This window comes from Cervus elaphus, chromosome 5, assembly GCF_910594005.1.
Source record: "Cervus elaphus chromosome 5, mCerEla1.1, whole genome shotgun sequence".
NCBI classification, from domain to species: domain Eukaryota; kingdom Metazoa; phylum Chordata; class Mammalia; order Artiodactyla; family Cervidae; genus Cervus; species Cervus elaphus.
The window spans coordinates 85,256,503-85,273,943 of record NC_057819.1 but is presented as its reverse complement, the minus strand read 5'-3'; the positions used below and the strand labels follow the sequence as shown (position 1 = coordinate 85,273,943).

At 42.0% G+C, this 17,441-nt stretch overlaps 1 protein-coding gene across 3 annotated transcripts in view; it reads left to right on the top strand.

Annotated features, from left to right (window-relative positions):
* The first annotated feature begins 497 nt into the window (after positions 1 to 497).
* Positions 498 to 17,441, top strand: part of PPM1D (protein phosphatase, Mg2+/Mn2+ dependent 1D) — a 57,190-nt gene continuing 40,246 nt past the window's right edge. For 2 of the 3 annotated variants that reach the window (XM_043902902.1, XM_043902903.1), the window contains exon 1: positions 608 to 1,215. In XM_043902902.1, coding sequence (XP_043758837.1) covers positions 744 to 1,215 — 472 coding nt within the window. In that variant the 5' untranslated portion in view covers positions 608 to 743. Of the gene's footprint in view, positions 1,216 to 17,441 lie in introns of all 3 variants that reach the window. The other variant, XM_043902900.1, reaches the window with a different exon arrangement.

Sequence of the window (17,441 nt, the reverse complement as noted above, 5' to 3'; positions counted from 1 at the left end):
GCTCAGTGGTGGCATGCTTTATCTCCCCAGCCTGTTCCCAAACCACCTTCCGAAGTGAGGTTTCCCGCCATTTCAGTTAAGAAATGGAAGGTCTCTTCCCGGCAGATTTTCCGGGCTCGCTGGAGGCCCGAGCCCACACGGCTTTCCCCGCAAGGCAAGCAGCGGCACGCCCTGGGCGGCCGCAAGCATCGTGACCCCGGGGGTTGAGCCAAAAGGTGACAGCAGACTAGCAGATAAAGCGTTTTAGCACCCGCCGAAAAAGCCGGAGGGCGAAAACCGCCAGCTGTGGCGAAGCGAACGCCGGGCGGGTAGGGCGCGGGCCCAGCGCCCGCGCGGGTCAAAAGGGAGGAGCGCGGCCGTTGTAGGGAGGAGCGAGGCTTGGGGGCGGAGGGCGGGCGCGCGCGCCAACTCGACTCCGGATTGGCCGGCTCCGGAGAGCCGAATGACGTCAGCCGGCGAGAACGTCGGATTTGTGTGGTGGGCGCGGGCGGGCGGCGGGGGAGGCCTACTGCGCAGGCGCAGCGGCTGGGCTCCGTCCGCCCCCGGCTTTCGGGCCCAGCTCTCGCGGACAAGTCCCGACATCGCGCGCGCCCCCCCCCAACCTCCGCCCTCCGGGACCGCCCCCTCCCCCGGCTCGGCCTCGTCGGAGATAAACAATAGTTGGCTGGCGAGCGCCGAGGGTGCCTCCCGCCGCGGGGACTCGGCGGGCCGCGCGGGACCGGCGGGATCGCGGCCAGCCGGCCATGGCGGGGCTGTACTCGCTGGGAGTGAGCGTCTTCTCCGACCAGGGCGGGAGGAAGTACATGGAGGACGTTACTCAGATCGTGGTGGAGCCCGAGCCGGCGGCCGAAGAAGAACCCTCGCTGCGGCGATCGCCCTCGCGGCCGCCGCCTCCGCCGCGGTCACCGCCGCCCCCGGCCGGCGGCGAAGTGTCGGGGAGAGGCGGCGCCGGGGCCGCCCGGGAGGCTCCCGCGGCGCCGCCGGACGCCGGGGCCTCGCCGGCTCCCGGCCGCTGCTGCCGCCGCCGCTCCTCGGTGGCCTTCTTCGCCGTGTGCGACGGGCACGGCGGGCGGGAGGCGGCGCAGTTCGCCCGTGAGCACCTGTGGGGTTTTATCAAGAAGCAGAGGGGCTTCACGTCGTCCGAGCCGGCGAAGGTGTGCGCCGCCATCCGCAAAGGCTTCCTCGCCTGTCATCTCGCCATGTGGAAGAAGCTGGGTGAGTTCCCCGGCTTGCTGCGACCGCCCCCCTCCTCTTCTCCCAGCAGTTCGGGGCTTTCTGTCGCGCCGGCCCCGCGAGTCCCCCAACCCCCGGCCACCGAGGGCGCTCTGTCTGTCCATTGACGGGAGGGAAAACTCCTGGGTCTCTCAGCGCGCTTTCCAGGATGGGGGGCTCCGGGCAAACGAAAGTGGCTTTTCGGAAGGAGGGGGTTGAGGTCTCCTTTCCGAAGTCCCTCGCTTTATTTCCACCGCTCCCCGCCCCCCGGCCAGGATCGGTGGGCAGCCGTCCCCTCCTCCCTTCGCTACTCCACTCTGGTGGCAGCCAGCCGGAGAGCGTGTTTGAAACCTGGCGCCAGATTTTGGCCAAAAGATGCACTGAAGACGTGTTGCTACCCAAGACGCGCGAAGGAAGCGGGAGATGGCAAAAAAAAAAAAAAAAAAAGTGTCTCCTTCGAATCTGTCATAATTTTGCCTTTGAAGGGCTTGTTCCTATCGGTGGCCTCCTACCGGCGGTGACAGGCCTCCAAAATTGAGCCCGGGTGACTGGTAGTTGGAGTAAGCTGTTGGCTATAGTAGAGAGGCTAAAAAGTTGTCATCCAGCGACTTAGTCTTGGAAAGGAATTCGGTATGGTGGTCATGAAATGTTTCTAGAATCTTTACGCTTGTACTGCTTATGAAAAGCAAAAGCGCAGAATGGGTTCTTACCACTTAAACTGGCCCCGTTACCGGGATGTGTTAAATTCAGCTTAGGGCTTTTCAAAAGTGCCCCCCACCCTTTTTTTTAACCCTTTGGTACTTGCCTTAGCTAATTGATGTCAGAGAGTTCTGAACAGTGTCCACGTAAAAGTGCTTGTAAATTGTAGATACCCATCAAAGTAGGAAGAGATAAAGAATTATTGATGTGCCAAAAGGAGTTGGAGACCCTAATTTCTAAAAATTCGATGTAGTTGTAGTTCCATCGAAGCTTTGAATGTGTTCTAAAGCAGCCGATGTTTCTGTACCCAACCTATGTTATCATACAGAGTTGTAGGTGCTTAGGCTTTGCTGTGAATGAATGGCTTGAATCTTTTTTTAGAGAAAACACAATACCGCTTCTGTTATTTAAGAAAGTCCTCTTGTTTAAGGTAGCATAATGTTGCTTTATTTTCAGCAGAGGGACAGAGACATAAAGAAGAGTGTAAAGGTTAATCAAATACAGAACATTTTTAAAAGGTATTGTCATAGAGTTGTAGACTAGCTTCTTTCAAAGTCTGTTTTCTATTTGCCTGGATTTCTGCCAAGAATTATTTGATTGACTCATAGAACCTCCAGTCTGCCTGTGGGAGGCTGTTTCATCCAATCCCAGAGGCCCCTATTATGGATTTGTTTTGTTTTTGTGTAGGCAGAGCACAGCTGAAAGCACCAGCAGCATATTCCAGAAATTTGTCATTTCATTGCTTGCAGGGCAAGTGGGAGTGGACAGCAAGACAAGATAGAGGAAAATTAGACACAGAGAATATTTAGAGTCCTGTGTATTTTGCCTTACACTTGGAGCAACATAAATTTGCCATGTGTTTCCACTGAAAGGATAAAATATAAGCCCTGTTACTTGAACATTTTTTTAATAAAGCAGAAATCCTGCTGTTAAATGTGAATGTGTATGTCTTTTGACATATATGTACTTTTTGAACCAAGATTTATACACCAAGTGTTAAAGCTTACTTTGTACCCACAGTTAACCTTATACTCCATCATCGAAACTTGAAGAAAAAAAGAGTAGGCTACATGTATGGAAGTCTTGACAAACACAGTCTTCCTGTGTGTCAGATTATAGTAGTGGTTCTCAAACTTTTTGCTATCAGAACGCTTTGTACTCACATGATTCAGGGTTCTAAGCAGCTTTTGTTTATGTGGGCTACATTTATCATATTTTACTGTGTGAGAAGTTAAAACTGAGAAATTTAGGAGCTTCCCTGGTGTGCCAGTGGTTAAGAATCTGCAAGGGATGCCAGTTCCATCCCTGGTCTGGGAAGATCCCAAATGCCATGCAACAACTAAGCCTGGGAGCCATAACTACCTGAGCCCTGCGCTGCAACGGCTACAGCCTGGATGCCTAGAGCCCAGGCTCTGCAGCAAGAGAAGCCGCTGCAATGAGAAACCCAAGAACTGCAGTGTTAAGAGTAACCCCCTGTCGCTGCAACTAGAGAAAGCCCGCATGCGGCAATGGAGACCCACCACAGCTAAAAAACAAATAAATAAATCTTAAAAAAAACCACACAAACCCAAAACTGAGAAATTAATGAAATTTAATCTCTTAAAAATAAGCTTATTGTGTATTGACATTTTAAAGTGAAAAATCACTTTTCCCCCTAAAATAAGAAATATTGAAATAAATATTCTAATCTTTTGCCCATTTTTTGTTTCTTTGAGTTTTGAGAGATCTTAATATATTCTGGATACAAGACATTAATTAGATATACAATTCGAAAACACTTTCTCCCAGTCTGCAGCTTGTCTTTTCATTATTTTAGCATTGTTTTTTAAAGAGAAATTTTTAATTTTGGTTAAATCAAATTTATCACGTTGCTTTATATGGACTATGTTTTTGATATCCTAATAAAATTTTTTTTTGGTCTAAAAAAATAATATTCCTGTATCTGCCTCTACATTCAGTCTGTTTTGGTTAGTGAAGTATGTAAAGGAAAGGCAGTCTCACACACATGTAGTAGAAAAAGGGAGGAATAGTTTGTCTTTTCAGATAATTGTGGATATTCCACCCCAAAGTGGTAGTTTCTTAAGATTAGTCAAAGTGGAATCTGAAACATCATCAATGAACTTTTCTATTTTAACAGTAAGAGCCATTGGTTTCTCTTGCACTTTGAATCAGCCTTTTACCCACATGTGTTCTTGTGGCATGGCACATGAGTCATTTGGAAAATAATGGTTCACTGGATTATGTAGATCTTCCAAGTATTGATGCATTTCATTATACAATATTAAAGTACCCACATTTGGTAATATCACTGATCTCATCAGAAAAGTCTTAAGCTTGGGAAGTTATCAAGTTTATTGTCATCACTACAAGGTAGTGGATACACATATTCTAAACTGTGAGGTTTGGGGACTTCCCTGCTGGTCCAGTGGTTATGAATCTGCTTTGCAATGCAGGGGACTGAGATTCCATCCCTGGTTGGGGAACTAAGATCCCATTTGCTTCAGAGCAACTGAGCCCACGGGCCTGTAAGCAGTGAGCCTGCATGCTACAACTAGAGAGTACATGCACCATGAGGAAAGATCCCACGTGATGCAATAAAGATCCTGAGTGTTGCAACTAACACCCAACTCAGCCAAATAAATATGAGGTTTTAAGCAGCAGTTCGAAGTTTATCGCTGGCAACAAATACTGTCAGTTTTTCTTGAAAAACTTCATTTTGAAAAAAATGTATGCCAAATGCCCAAGTCTTTCTTTTTTTTGGCTGTGCCTTTTGGCTTGCTGCATCTTGGTGTCCTGACCAGGGACACAGCAGTGAAAGGCCACAGACCTGGGACTTCCCTAGTGGTCCAGTGGCTAAGTGCCTTCCCAGTGCACGGGGCCCAGGTTTGATCCCTGGTTGGGGAACTAGATTCCACATGCCAAAAACTAAGCGTTCAGGAGACTAAAAAAGATTCCGTGTGCTACATTGAAGAGTAAAAATCCCACGTGCTTCTACTAAGACCTGGAGTGAAAGTGTGAAAGTCGCTTGGTTGTGTCTAACTCTTCGCGACCCCATGGACTGTATAGTCCATGGAATTCTCCAGGCCAGAATACTAGTGTGGGTAGCCTATCCCTTCTCCAGCGGATCTTCTGGACCCAGGAATTGAACTGGGGTCTCCTGCATTGCAGGTTGATTCTTTACCAACTGAGCAATGAAGAATGAATAACTAAATAATACCTGGAACAGCCAAATAAATAAATATATATAAAAAGAAAGGCTAGAACCCTAACCACTAGACCTCAGGGAATTCCCTGCTTAGGTCTTACTAAGTCATTTTTATTAGTCTTTCAAGTAAAACTGATGGTCTGTGAAAATTGTGGCTACTTCTTTCCATAATTCACTCAATCACAGTGCTTTTCCTCTTCACAGCCATACTATGCAACAGAAGCTGTTCATGCACCTTCCCTTCTTGCCTTACAGAATGTTGAAAAGACATGTATTTGTGTGTGGAAGTTTAATAAAATTAATTTTTATTGCATCATCAAGGACATTCATAAGTTAAAATGGTCCCCCCCCCTTTTTTTTAAACCAGCTGAGCCACAAGGGAAGCCCTCCCTTTTCTTTTTTTAAACTGTAAGAGAGTGGCTATATTTTTCTGACTTTGAGGCATGTGGAATCTTTAGTTTCCCAATTAGAGATCAAATCCAATCCCCTGCATTGAAAGTGCAGAGTCAACCACTGGACTGCCAGGGACGTCACTGGTTATAGTGCATAGGGGACTACTAGTTCACTTTGGTATCACTGCCTTGATTCCTGCTAAGGCAACAGCAGTTTTACTAGCCACTGCTTTTCAACCATCAGTACAGATGTCAACACAGTGAAAAGGGCAAATAAACTCAGAATTATTATGAAAATGGTTTTGGTCTTGTGGAATTCCTGTAAAGATGATTCGCACCATTGTGAGATAAGTGCTGTGTTTTGTCTGTTTCTCAGCTAAATCTTGGGGTCTTCTGGAGCAGAGATACTGCCTTACACATCTTATAGTTAATGTTTTAAGGCTGACCATGCAATTCCTTGCCCAAAGTGGCTGCTAGTTTGGTTGAATTTCTGTGGGTGTGATGGTTAAATTGGTGTTTTTACCTTTTTTTTTTTTTAATTAAAAAATTTCCCCCTTTAAAAATTATAATGTGTATGCATAAGATTTACCATCTTAGCCAGTTTTAGGTGTATAATTCAGTGGCATTAAGTATATTCATAGGATTGTGCAACAATTACCACTCTACATTTTCAGAACTCATCCATTACCCAAATGTAAATTCAGTACTCATTAAACAGTAACTTCCCATTATCCTCTTCTCCAGCCCTGGTAAACCTCTATTTTACTTCCAGTTGCTATTCACCTCTTCTAGGTATCTCATATAACCAGAGCCATATAACATTTGCCCTTTTTGAATTTTATTTCATTTAGCATGATGTCTTTAAGGTTTGTCCAAATTGTAGCACGTGTCAGAATTTTCTTCCTTTTTAAGGCTGAATGATATTCCACTGTATACACACACCGCATTTTATCCATTCATCGATTGATATTTGGGTTGTTTCCATCTTTTAATGGTGCTGTGAACTTGAGTGTAGAAGTGTCTGTTTGATTCTCTGTTTTCAGTTCTTTGGGATCTAAACCTGGAAGTGGAATGGCTGGGTCATTTGGTAATTCTGTATTTAACTTTCTGAGGAATCACCAAACTGTCTTCACAGCAGGTGTACTATTTTCCATTGCCACTAGCAGTTCTCCAAGGGTCCCCATTCTTGCCAACATTTGATACTTTCCTTTTCTTAAAAAATAATAGCCATACTAATGGGTGGGGAGGGCTTTGTTATATTTTTGAAGAATGCCTTCTCTGTCTTCCTTCACCACACCCCGTTACTTTTTTTGGCTGCTTCTGACCAGCGGCATCTTAGTGTCCCGATCTGGGATGGATTCCACCCCCCCTGCAGCAGAGGGTGGAGTCTTAACCACTGGACCGCCTGGGAAGTCCCCTAAGTCCTTCTTGATTTATTTAATTACCATTAAGCTTGACCTCTCTGGCATTGTTCAAGTGCTTATATACCCTTGCCAGATTTACAAAGGAATACTTGAATTATCTAAAGATTTTTATATGACTTATTTTTGTCTTGAGGCAGAGGGACTTAATAAATATAGCATAGACTGAGAGAGAGTGTGAATATATCCTTGTTTTTCTTGGCCATGCCATGTGGCTTGTGGGATCTTTGTTCCTCAACCAGGGATTGAACCTGGGCCCCCAGCAGTGGGAAGCTTGGAGTCCTAGTCACTGGACTGCTAGTGAATTCCCAACATATCCTCTTTTTGAAAATTACTTATTTGGGCTGCGCTGGGTCTTGCTGTGGCTCATGGCCTCTAGAGCACACAGACTCAGTAGTTGCAGCACGGGCCTAGTTGGAGTGTGTGGGACTTTAACTCCCCCACCAGGGATCGAACCCAGGCCCCCAGCATTGGGAGCGTGGAGTCTTATCCATTGGACTACCAGGGAAGTCCCAACATATTCTTTTAAAAATTTTTTTCACATTGTTTTTACTTCTTGATCGTAAGTTACAGTATATGCTTCATTTATGTGTATTCCTATGTGTGGATTTACTATTCCTGTGCTATGCTTGTGTTCTAAGAAATAATGTTTCAAAGTTTATGTGTGCTTCTTTATAGGTTTATTCATTTGAAATAATGTTCTTATTACCCTTTCCTTTTGATAGTTCAGAGAAGACAGTGAACAACATGCAGCTTTTATTCCTTTGAATCATAGTTCATTGACTTACGTTATCAAGAGAACCTTTAGAAAGGTAACAACATACACTTGAATGAAGTGTGATCCCTGATGTGATTACAGGAAATTTGCCACAGTATTTGTAAAGGAAGATGAAATATGGGAAGTTTTATTTTTTTAATTTGTTCAACTGAAAATCAGAGCATTTACTTAAAAGGATATGGCCAAAGGAATGAATTATGAAGAAACTGGTCTTAACCTAAATTGTTGATTCTGTGTTTGGCAGGTAGTTTCCATTATCTTAAATTTAAAGACAGAAACAGAGATGGACAAATGCAGAAGAGGGGCAGAAGGGTAAAGGGAAACAAGAGAAAGCGAGATAGAACTGGGAAGTGTTTATCACTCTGTCGTGTCCCACTCTTTTCAACCGAATGGACTGTAGCCCACCAGGCTCCGCTGACCAGGCTCCAGGCAAGAATGCTGGAGTGGGTTGCCGTTCTCTTCTCCAGGGCATCTTCCAGATCCAGGGATTGAGCTTGGGTCTCCTGTATTGCAGGCAGATTCTTTACCATCTGAGCCACCAGGATCTTCCCCAAATTTGAAGAAAACTTTTATTAAATCATGGAATTTTAAGCTTGTATCATTAGTTTCATATTTTTCAGTTTTTTGCTATATATGTACTATTATATTTATGCTATATTTATCAAGTACCAATTTTTTCTATTTCTGTTAATCATTCATTACTTTCCATCAGTATTAGATAATCTCTGCTACCACATGTTGCATGTATCAGTTGTTCATTCCTTTTTTTTCTTCTGAGTGGTATTCCATTGTCTTGATATACCACAGTTTGTTTATCCACTCACCCATTGATAGGCATTTGGATTGTCCACAGCTTTTGCCAGTTACGGATAAAGCTGATGTAAAGCTTTTCTTTACAAGAGTCCACTCATGAATGTAGAAAGAATGATGGAACTAGAAAATTTCATTTGGTAACCATCATAATAGTTGATTCAGCCAAGAAACATCAATAGATACTAAAACTAGTAGGTAAAACTTTGAGGAACAGAATTGCTATAATTAGTTCCCTAGGGGGGCAGTTAGCACACATTGGATGTCTTAAAACAACGTAAATTTATTCTCTCATGGTTCTGGAGGCCAGAAGTCTGAAACCCGGGTGTCAGTAGGGTTGATCCCATTTTGGAGGCTCTGAGGGCGAATCTGTTTCATCCTCTCTTCTAGGTTCTGGTGGCTGGCAGGAATTCATGGCATTTCTTGGCTTGTCAGTCCCCACTGTCTTTATATTGCCTGTGTCTTCTCCCCTTCTGTCTTAAGGACACTTGTCTTTGGATTTAGGACCCACTCTAATCCAGGGTGATCGCTTCTTAAGATCTTTAACCTAATTACGTTTGCAAAGATCCTTTTCCCAAATTAGGTCACATTCACAGCTTCTGTGTGGGCATATCTTTTATTGGTATGGGGGGGGCACCATTCAATCCACTCCAAAGGATATTTATGTTGTCTCAGATAATCTCCCTGTGAAATGTATTAATTACAAAAAGAAAAAGATTATAGAGAGAAACCTGGCAGACACTACCTTAATTGAGTGATTCAAAAGTAGCATCACTTTTCGTGGGACAAGTTGAAATAGTATACTGCCTGTAGGGAGATGATCATATTTCTGTGATGTTCCTGCCAAAAATGCATAATCTGGTTACAAACATGAGGAAACATGAAACAAACCCAAACTGAGACATTCTTGAAATGACTGGCCAAGTGTTCCTAAAAAGCATCAAGGAAACACTGAGGTTCCAAGTTGGAAGTGACTAAAGATACATGATAAGCAAATATAACAAGGGATCCTGAATTTTATCTTTTATTATAAAGCATATTGTTAGGCTAGTTGATGAAAATGAGTGAGATCTATAGATTAGATGGTAGTATGGTATCAATGTTAATTTTCTGATTCTGATGGTGTAGGAATTAGGGCTTCCCCTGTGCTTATATTACAATCTGTTCCTCAAATTTCACCCTCCACGCAAGGAATCCACCTGTAATGCAGGAAACACAGAGACTTGGGTTCGATCCTTGGGTCTGGAAGAATCCTGGAAAAGGAAATGGCAAAGTCATTTCAGTATTCTTGCCTGGGAAATCCCATGGACAGAGGAGCCTGGTGGGCTACAGTCCATGGGGTCGCTGAGTTGGACATGACTGAGAGACCGGAATTAGATACTATACACAGGAATTAGATACTATAATAGTATTTGGGAGTGATGGTATATTTTGTTGGCAGTTGACTTTCTATTGGTTCAAGAAAAAAGTTCTTTGGATTATTCCTGAGGGGGCGGGGAAGTAAACCTGAAGAAGCAGGTGTCCCATCCGAAAAGGAATCTAGGAAGCAGCTTCATCAGAGCCCTGCAGTTGGATGCATCCCAGATGACCAAGGCTGTGTTTATTTGTTTCAGTAAAGAGGATAAATCAAAACTGCAGCAACATTTGGCATCACCATTTGATTAATTTGATTATAATCCCCTGTCATTTTCTAAGAGCTGTCAGGCTTTTGCAGTAGTCAGACTGTCAGATCATCACCTCTGCTCATGTTTTAATGGTGACACAAATCTTTGTGGTTCTTTGAGAGATGTGATAATGCTTTTAACTTGCTATTTTGGAAGAGAGTACTATTGGTGGTCTTGCACTTGGCCTTTTCTTCCGTAATAGACTTTCTGACCAATTACTGAAGAACCATGAGAGGAAGCTGTTAGTGGCTGAGGTTATTTGGGGACCAAAAGCTGTGGGGTAGGTTTGGGATTCCATTGGGTCTTAGGTAGACTGGATTGAAAGTCTGTTTAGAACCTGACCTCCATGGGCCTTAGCTCTTATTTATCAGTGGACTGTGGCTGTATTCTGTAGCTCCAGAATTATTATTATTATTAGTTTTTTCAGAATTATTATCTTAGAGCTGTTGTTCAGTAGTTCCTCAGTGTTGTGGGCATCTTTTTCCTCGGTGTTTAGCTGCGTGTGAAAATGGCCACATACCACTTTGAAGATGGCTAACAATTCTTTAAACTTGGAAGATTGATTTGTTTATTGTTTTTTGTTGAGAGACCATTCTGGAGATCCAGTTTTTCTTCTCCCCTGTTGTCAGTGAAGTAACCATACCAGATTTTCTTTGGGTAATTAACTGCTCTCATCTGATCTCCATCATCTCAGGATTTTCCCACCCGCAGAGATCAGGAGCATTTTCACTGCAGCCTCTTCCCTTTGCTTAGAGAGAAGAGTCAGTAAAATGTGTTTAAAAGATTTTGGTGTACCATATATAAAATAGATTAACAGTAAGCATATCTGTATAGCACAGTGAATGCATTCAATATCTTGTAATAACCTATAGTGGAAAAGAATAAAAAGAATATATAGGAACTTCTTTGGTAGTCCAATGTCAAAGACTCCAAGCTCCCAAGGCAAGAGGCCTGGGTTTGATTCCTGGTCAGACCCCACAGGCCACACAATGTATCCAAAAAAGAAAGAAAAAAGTATATAAAAATATGTATAACCGAACCACTTTGCTGAATACCTGAAACTAACACAATATTGTAAATCAGCTGTACTTCAATTAAAAAAAAAGGTTTTGGTGTTTACTTAATTATTTCCTTAAGTATTGAAATTGAAGAGAGTCTTCTCAACTTTTCTTGGGGTGGATAAGTGGGATGCATATTTGTACAATAGATTTAATCTAAAGTCCCTATTTCCCTAAATCTTTGAATTGTTTCCTTTATATCATTGTGTTTGTTTTCTGGAACTTCCATAATAAAGTACCAAAAATTGGTTGACTTAACAGAAGTTTCTTGTCTCACAGGTCTGGAGGCCCAAGGTCCAAAATCAGGGTTTTGGCTGGGCCATGCGTTTCTATACTCTAAGCTCTGAGAGGAAATCCTTTACCTCTTCTAGCTTCATGTTTACCAGGAATTCCTGGCGTTCCCTGGCTTGTAGAAGCAGCCCTCTAGTCAATGACTCTTTTCCTTATGTGTTTAACATCTTTTCTCTGTGTGTTTGTCTGACTCTATGTTCATATTTCCCCTTTCTATAAGGACTCCAGTCCTGCTGGATTGGAGCCCGCCCTCATGACTTATTTGAACTTGATTGTCTCTGTAAAGACCCTCTTTGCGAATAAGATCATGTTCTGAGGCACTGAGTATTAGGATTTCAGCATATCTTTTTTGGAAGGACACAGTTCAGCTCGTGAACAGTCATGCCAAATTGTTTGTTGTTTCTCAGTCATGGAATCTTAGGCCAGAGTTGGATCTGTGTTTGCAGAGAAGTTTTATCACCCTAATTCTAAGCTAGTATGCTCACTGTAGACTATCCACTTACTGTTTATTGATAAATTCAGCCCTGTCTCACCACTGGTTACTGTCTGAAACCAGTGAACTATATGAACAAGAGACTCAATGTCTTCTACCCCCTCATTGGTTCCATAACTAATTGACATTTTTCTGAGAATCAGTTGCCTGCCGCCTACTCTGTGGTACTCGTTTTGTATTACAATTCTTTGGAAACAACACAGTGACTCAGTCTATAATAAGAAGGGAAAAGAACATGGGGATTTATTAGAAGGATGTTAGGTAGCTCACAGAATCAAACTAAAGGCTAAACCAGATTTCACAGTGGACAGAAGCAGGTATCTCTGGGGCTCTAGGTGATAGGAGCTAGTGGACACTCATTGAAAGGTTTTAGTTTCTGGGGTGAATCAGCTCCAATAGTTGGCTTTATGCCTTTGTATCTAAAGATGCAAATATATGAAAGAGTGACACAGGTCATTTGCCTACACCTAGGCCAGGAGCAAGCAGGTTTTTCAGTTCCATTCCTAAAGACTGCATGCAGTGGAGGCTGTGAACTCCAGAACAAAATTGGGATGCTAGTATTAGAAGGGGGAATGTGTGTTAGACAGGTGTGTACTGTATTTTAATACTCTAAGTAAAGACTAAAGTAAAAGCAACATAAGGACTTCCCTGGTGCCTCAGTGGAAAAGTATGCCTGCCAATGCAGGAGGCGTGGGTTTGATCCCTGGTCTGGGACGATCCCCTGGAGAAGGAAATGGCAACCCAACTTCAGTATTCTGGCCTGGAGAATCCCATGGACAGAGGAGCCTGGTGGGCTGCAGACCATGGGCTCGCAGAAGAGTTGGACACAACTTAGTGACTAAACAACAATGACAAAAGCAATGTAGCCTTTTCCTCCATTTGGATTATTTCCTCAGGAAGAAAAATTTCCGAAAGCTGAATTATTTGGTTGAAAAATATGTTTTATCTTTTGATGACTATTGATACATGTCTTTCAAATTGCTTCCTGAAGGCTTTTACTGTTCTGTACTACTTTGACACTAGAATGTTGTAAAAACTCTTAGTGCAGTGATTAGGACTCTGTTGAATTGCTTGGGTTTAAATCCCAGTTTCTCCATTTACCGCCTGTGTGACCTTACCTCTTGGTGCCTGAGTATCCTCATCTTTAAAATGGAATCAAGATAGAACCTATCTCGGACTTCCCTGGTGACACAGTGGATAAAGAATCTGCCTGCCAGTTCAGGGGACACAGGTTCGATCACTGGTTCAGGAAAATCCCACATGTTGAGGAGCAGCGAAGCCCACGTGACAACTACTGATGCCTTCACGCCTAGAGCCCGTGCTCCACAAAAAGAGAAGCCATCGCAATGAGACCGTGTACCACAGCTGGAGAAAGCCCTGGGGCAGCAACAAACTAAAAGCCAGCAGTCAAAACTTAAAGTAGCACCTACCTCTTGAGAGTTAAATGAGTCTCAGTATATATTATAGGTATTAATACATGATAAGTATATAAAGTGTAAAGTGTAGTCGCTCAGTCATGTCCGACTGTTTGCGACCCTCTGGACTGTAGCCCACCAGGCTCCTCTGTCCATGGGATTCTCAAAGCAAGAATACTGGAGTGGGTTGCCGTTTCCTTCTCTAAGTATATAAGTACTCCCAAGTTGAAACTTATTATAAAGAACATATACTTTCTATACATGTTTATCATAGCTTTACTTCATCCAGAAATTTTACGTTTTTGTGTTATAAAATTTATTAGTCTTTGTTTTAATGACTTATGCACATATTCTAAAGGATGCTTAAATCAGAGTTCATATACTATCTGATACTGTTTTTAATATGCTCCTAGTTTTAAGTCATTTTGGTTTTTTGATTAAAATGTAAAGTAGAAAACAAGAAAGTCTAAGAAAGACATTATAAAGAGGCAGGTTCCTTAATACATAAGTCATTGCAGTTTCAATCAGAACCTCCACAGGGTGGCTGTTGCTTCTGAAGTTCATATGGAAAAATACTTCAGAGAATATTGAAAAAGAAAAATAATTGGAGGATACTTAAACTCCCAATTATTAAAAAGCACCATAAATAGATTAGTAGGATGAGTCTAGAAATAGATCTGAGGCAAGATGTAACATATGATAAAAGGTGACATTTCAAATGAATAGGGAAAGCATGGATTATTCAGTATTTTTAGATCATTGCATGCATCTAAAATTTCTTTGAATATCCTTTTTATTTTTAGCTTTTTTCCTCCCTTTTCAGCTCATTTTAGGTGCTTTTTGCCAACAGCTGAATTACTTGTATACTGTAGGTAAATTTTGTTTTTCTGAATGTGCTTAAGAACTCTTTTTTCTGGGAGTTCACTTCGTTCTCATTATATTTAGCTGCAGAAAAGACTCTTTTCCAGTTTCTTTAAAAAAAAAAAAAGGAAAGGTTTTACCTAGAGCCATAAAAGAAGGGCTAAAGAAACACACACCATACTCTAGGCTGAGCTTCTAAGGAATGATGTCTATAACCAAACTGCAAAACTGCATGGTCTATAGAGCTGTCTCCTGGCATCTGTGTTTGCAGAATTGATGCCTTTTTCCTGCTACTTTTTTTTCTTTTAACTTAAAAAAAAAAAAATATAGCATGCATACATAAAAGGCCGTAAAACATAAATGTACAATATAATAATCATCAAATGAACACCATCCAGTTAAGAAAGACAACATAGCCTGCACCCCAGTAGGCCCTTCTGATCTCATATTCCTCGCTTCCCCCAAGGGTCAACCAGGATCTTGACTTTTGTGATTATAGTTCTGTAGTGATTTACTTATTTTTCTTAATAGTTTTGCCTGTTGGCTGTAAACATGATAGTTTTTTTTTTTTTCCCGAAGAAAATCATGCTGTATGTATTTTTTTATCTAGTGCCTCTTGTGAGATTCTTACCCATGGTGTGTAGTGTAATCTATTGTTATTTTGAAGGACATTTGAGTTGTTGCTCATTTTAAGCCCAGATGAACTGTGCTGCTGTGAACCTTCATAGGTATTGTGTGCACATGTGCATTAATTTCTAGTGTATACCAAATGAACAGTCAGGGTATGCCCATCTTCACCTTCACCATATAATGCATAAGATGTTTTCTAAAGTAGTTGTACCAGTTCATACTCCTACCAGTAGTTGATGATAGAACATGTTATTCCACATTCTTAACTTACTATTGTCAAACTTTATGCAATCTGATAATTATGTGTGGTAGCTCATTGTGGCTTTTAATTTGTATTTCCCTGATGATTAAAGAAGCCAAACATCTCTGCGTGCTTTTTGACTGTCTGCATGTCCTCCTTTGTCAAAGCCTGTTTAGGCTCTATATCTGTTTTTCTCTTGAGTAGTCCTATTGATTTGATTTGTTGGAGCGTTTTATGTATTCTGGATACTATTCCTTTGACCTATATATGTTACAAATATATCCTCTTCCATTCTGTGAGTTGTCTTTTCACTCTAGTATCTTTTAATGAATAGAAACTCTTGGTGGTAGTACAACTTCACAATCATTTTATATGGCTAATCCATTTTTTGTCTAGGAAATCCTTCTTTACCTTGAGATCATGAATGTACTGTTTTGTGCATTTTCTGAGCATTTTAAGCTTTGCTTTTCATGTTAGGTCTTTTTTAAAATATTATTTTGGCTTTGCTGGGCCTTCATTGCTGCACGCAGGCTTTCTCTAGTTGCAGCGAGCAGGGGCTACTCTCTAGTTGCAGTGTGCAGGCTTCTCATTGTGGTGGGTTCTGAGCACGGGCTCTAGGGCCTGCAGCCTCAGGAGCTGTGGAGCATGGGGTTAGTTGCCCTACTCAGTTCCAGGAGCAGGAATTGAACTCGTGTCCCCTGCATTGGCAGGCAGATTCCTATCCACTGCGCCACCAGAGAGGTCCCTTGTATTAGGTCTTTAATGTACCTGGAATTGATTTTTTGTGTTTGGCATCAGGAACTCAGAGTTACTATTTTTTAAATTTTGTCCCAGTTCCATTTATTGCATGTCTATCTTTTCTCCACTGTTCATATATCAAGTGTGTAAATATGCATGGATCTGTTTCTGTGCTGACTGTTTTATTTGTTCACTGGTTTACTGCTTTTCCATAAATGTCTTACTAGAGATTTGTTAGCATTGTTCCCAGATATTTCACACCTTTTGCTGTTACTGTGGATGGGATCTTTTTTTTAAAGTTATATTTTGTAATTTTTTCTATTTTACAGAAATAGAATTGATATTTTATATAAGTATTTATATTCATTGACCTTATTGAACTTTATCAATGCCAGCAATCTCACAACTGTTTTCTTTGGGGCTTTTTTTTTTTTTTGGTAACTCCACTTGGTGTGTCTCAGGCTGTTTGCTTTTTTCTTAAATACATAATGGTAATCACAAAAACTAATGTTTTTAAATTTTATTTATTTATTTTATTTTTGACTCTGCTGGGTCTTTGTAGCTGTGCGGACTTTTTCTCTAGTGGTGGTGAGTGAGGGCTTCTCATTGCAGTGGCTTCTCCTGTGTCTGAACACAGGCTCTCGGGCTTCAGGCTGTGGCTCCCAGTCTCCAGAGCACAGGTTTTGTAGCTGTGGCTCACAGAGTTTAGTTGCTCTGTGGCCTCTGGGATCTTCCTGGGCCAGGAATCGAACCCATGTTCCTGCATTAGCAGACAGGTTCTTAACTACAGAGCCACCAGAGAAGCCTGCAAACCAGTGTTCATTGAATACTTACTGTGTGTCTGTACTGTTGCAGATGGTTTTACTTGTGTATGTGGTACATGCACATGAATTTCTAGCTTCATCAATATCGGTAGCTGTTCTGGTTTCCCTCAGCAGTTATTTCCTGTGCCACAAGAAGCCCTCTGTTGTGAGTGACAGGTCACTCTGAAGGATGGATTCCATCTATACGATGGGGTGGGACGGGGAGATGCACTGTAGGGTTCACGAGATGGCTTTTTGGCATATATAATTTTGGAAAAGAAAAGAACTAGTTAGCCTAGATATATTAGAGGAGGTTCATGGCTATAAAAGTTGAGTGGCACCCCATCCACTTGGCGGGGGCGGAATTTATTTCTTCTCCCACATCCCCTTTGAGATCCTATTGTTCCCATCAGCAGATGCACCACTTTCCTTAAAAGATAGCAAAATTGAAAGAGACACATGTACCCCGATATTCATGGCAGCACTATTTACAATAGCTGGGATATGGAAGCAGCCTAGATGTCCATCGCCAGATGAGTGGATGAGGAAGTTGTGGTACATACACACAGTGGAATATTACTCAGCTATAAAAAGGAACACATTTGAGTCAATTCTAATGAGGTGGATGAACCTGGAGCCTGTTACACAGAATGGAGTAAGTCAGAGATAGACAAATGCTGTATATTAATGCATACATATGGAATTTAGGAAGATGGTACCGATGGTCCTA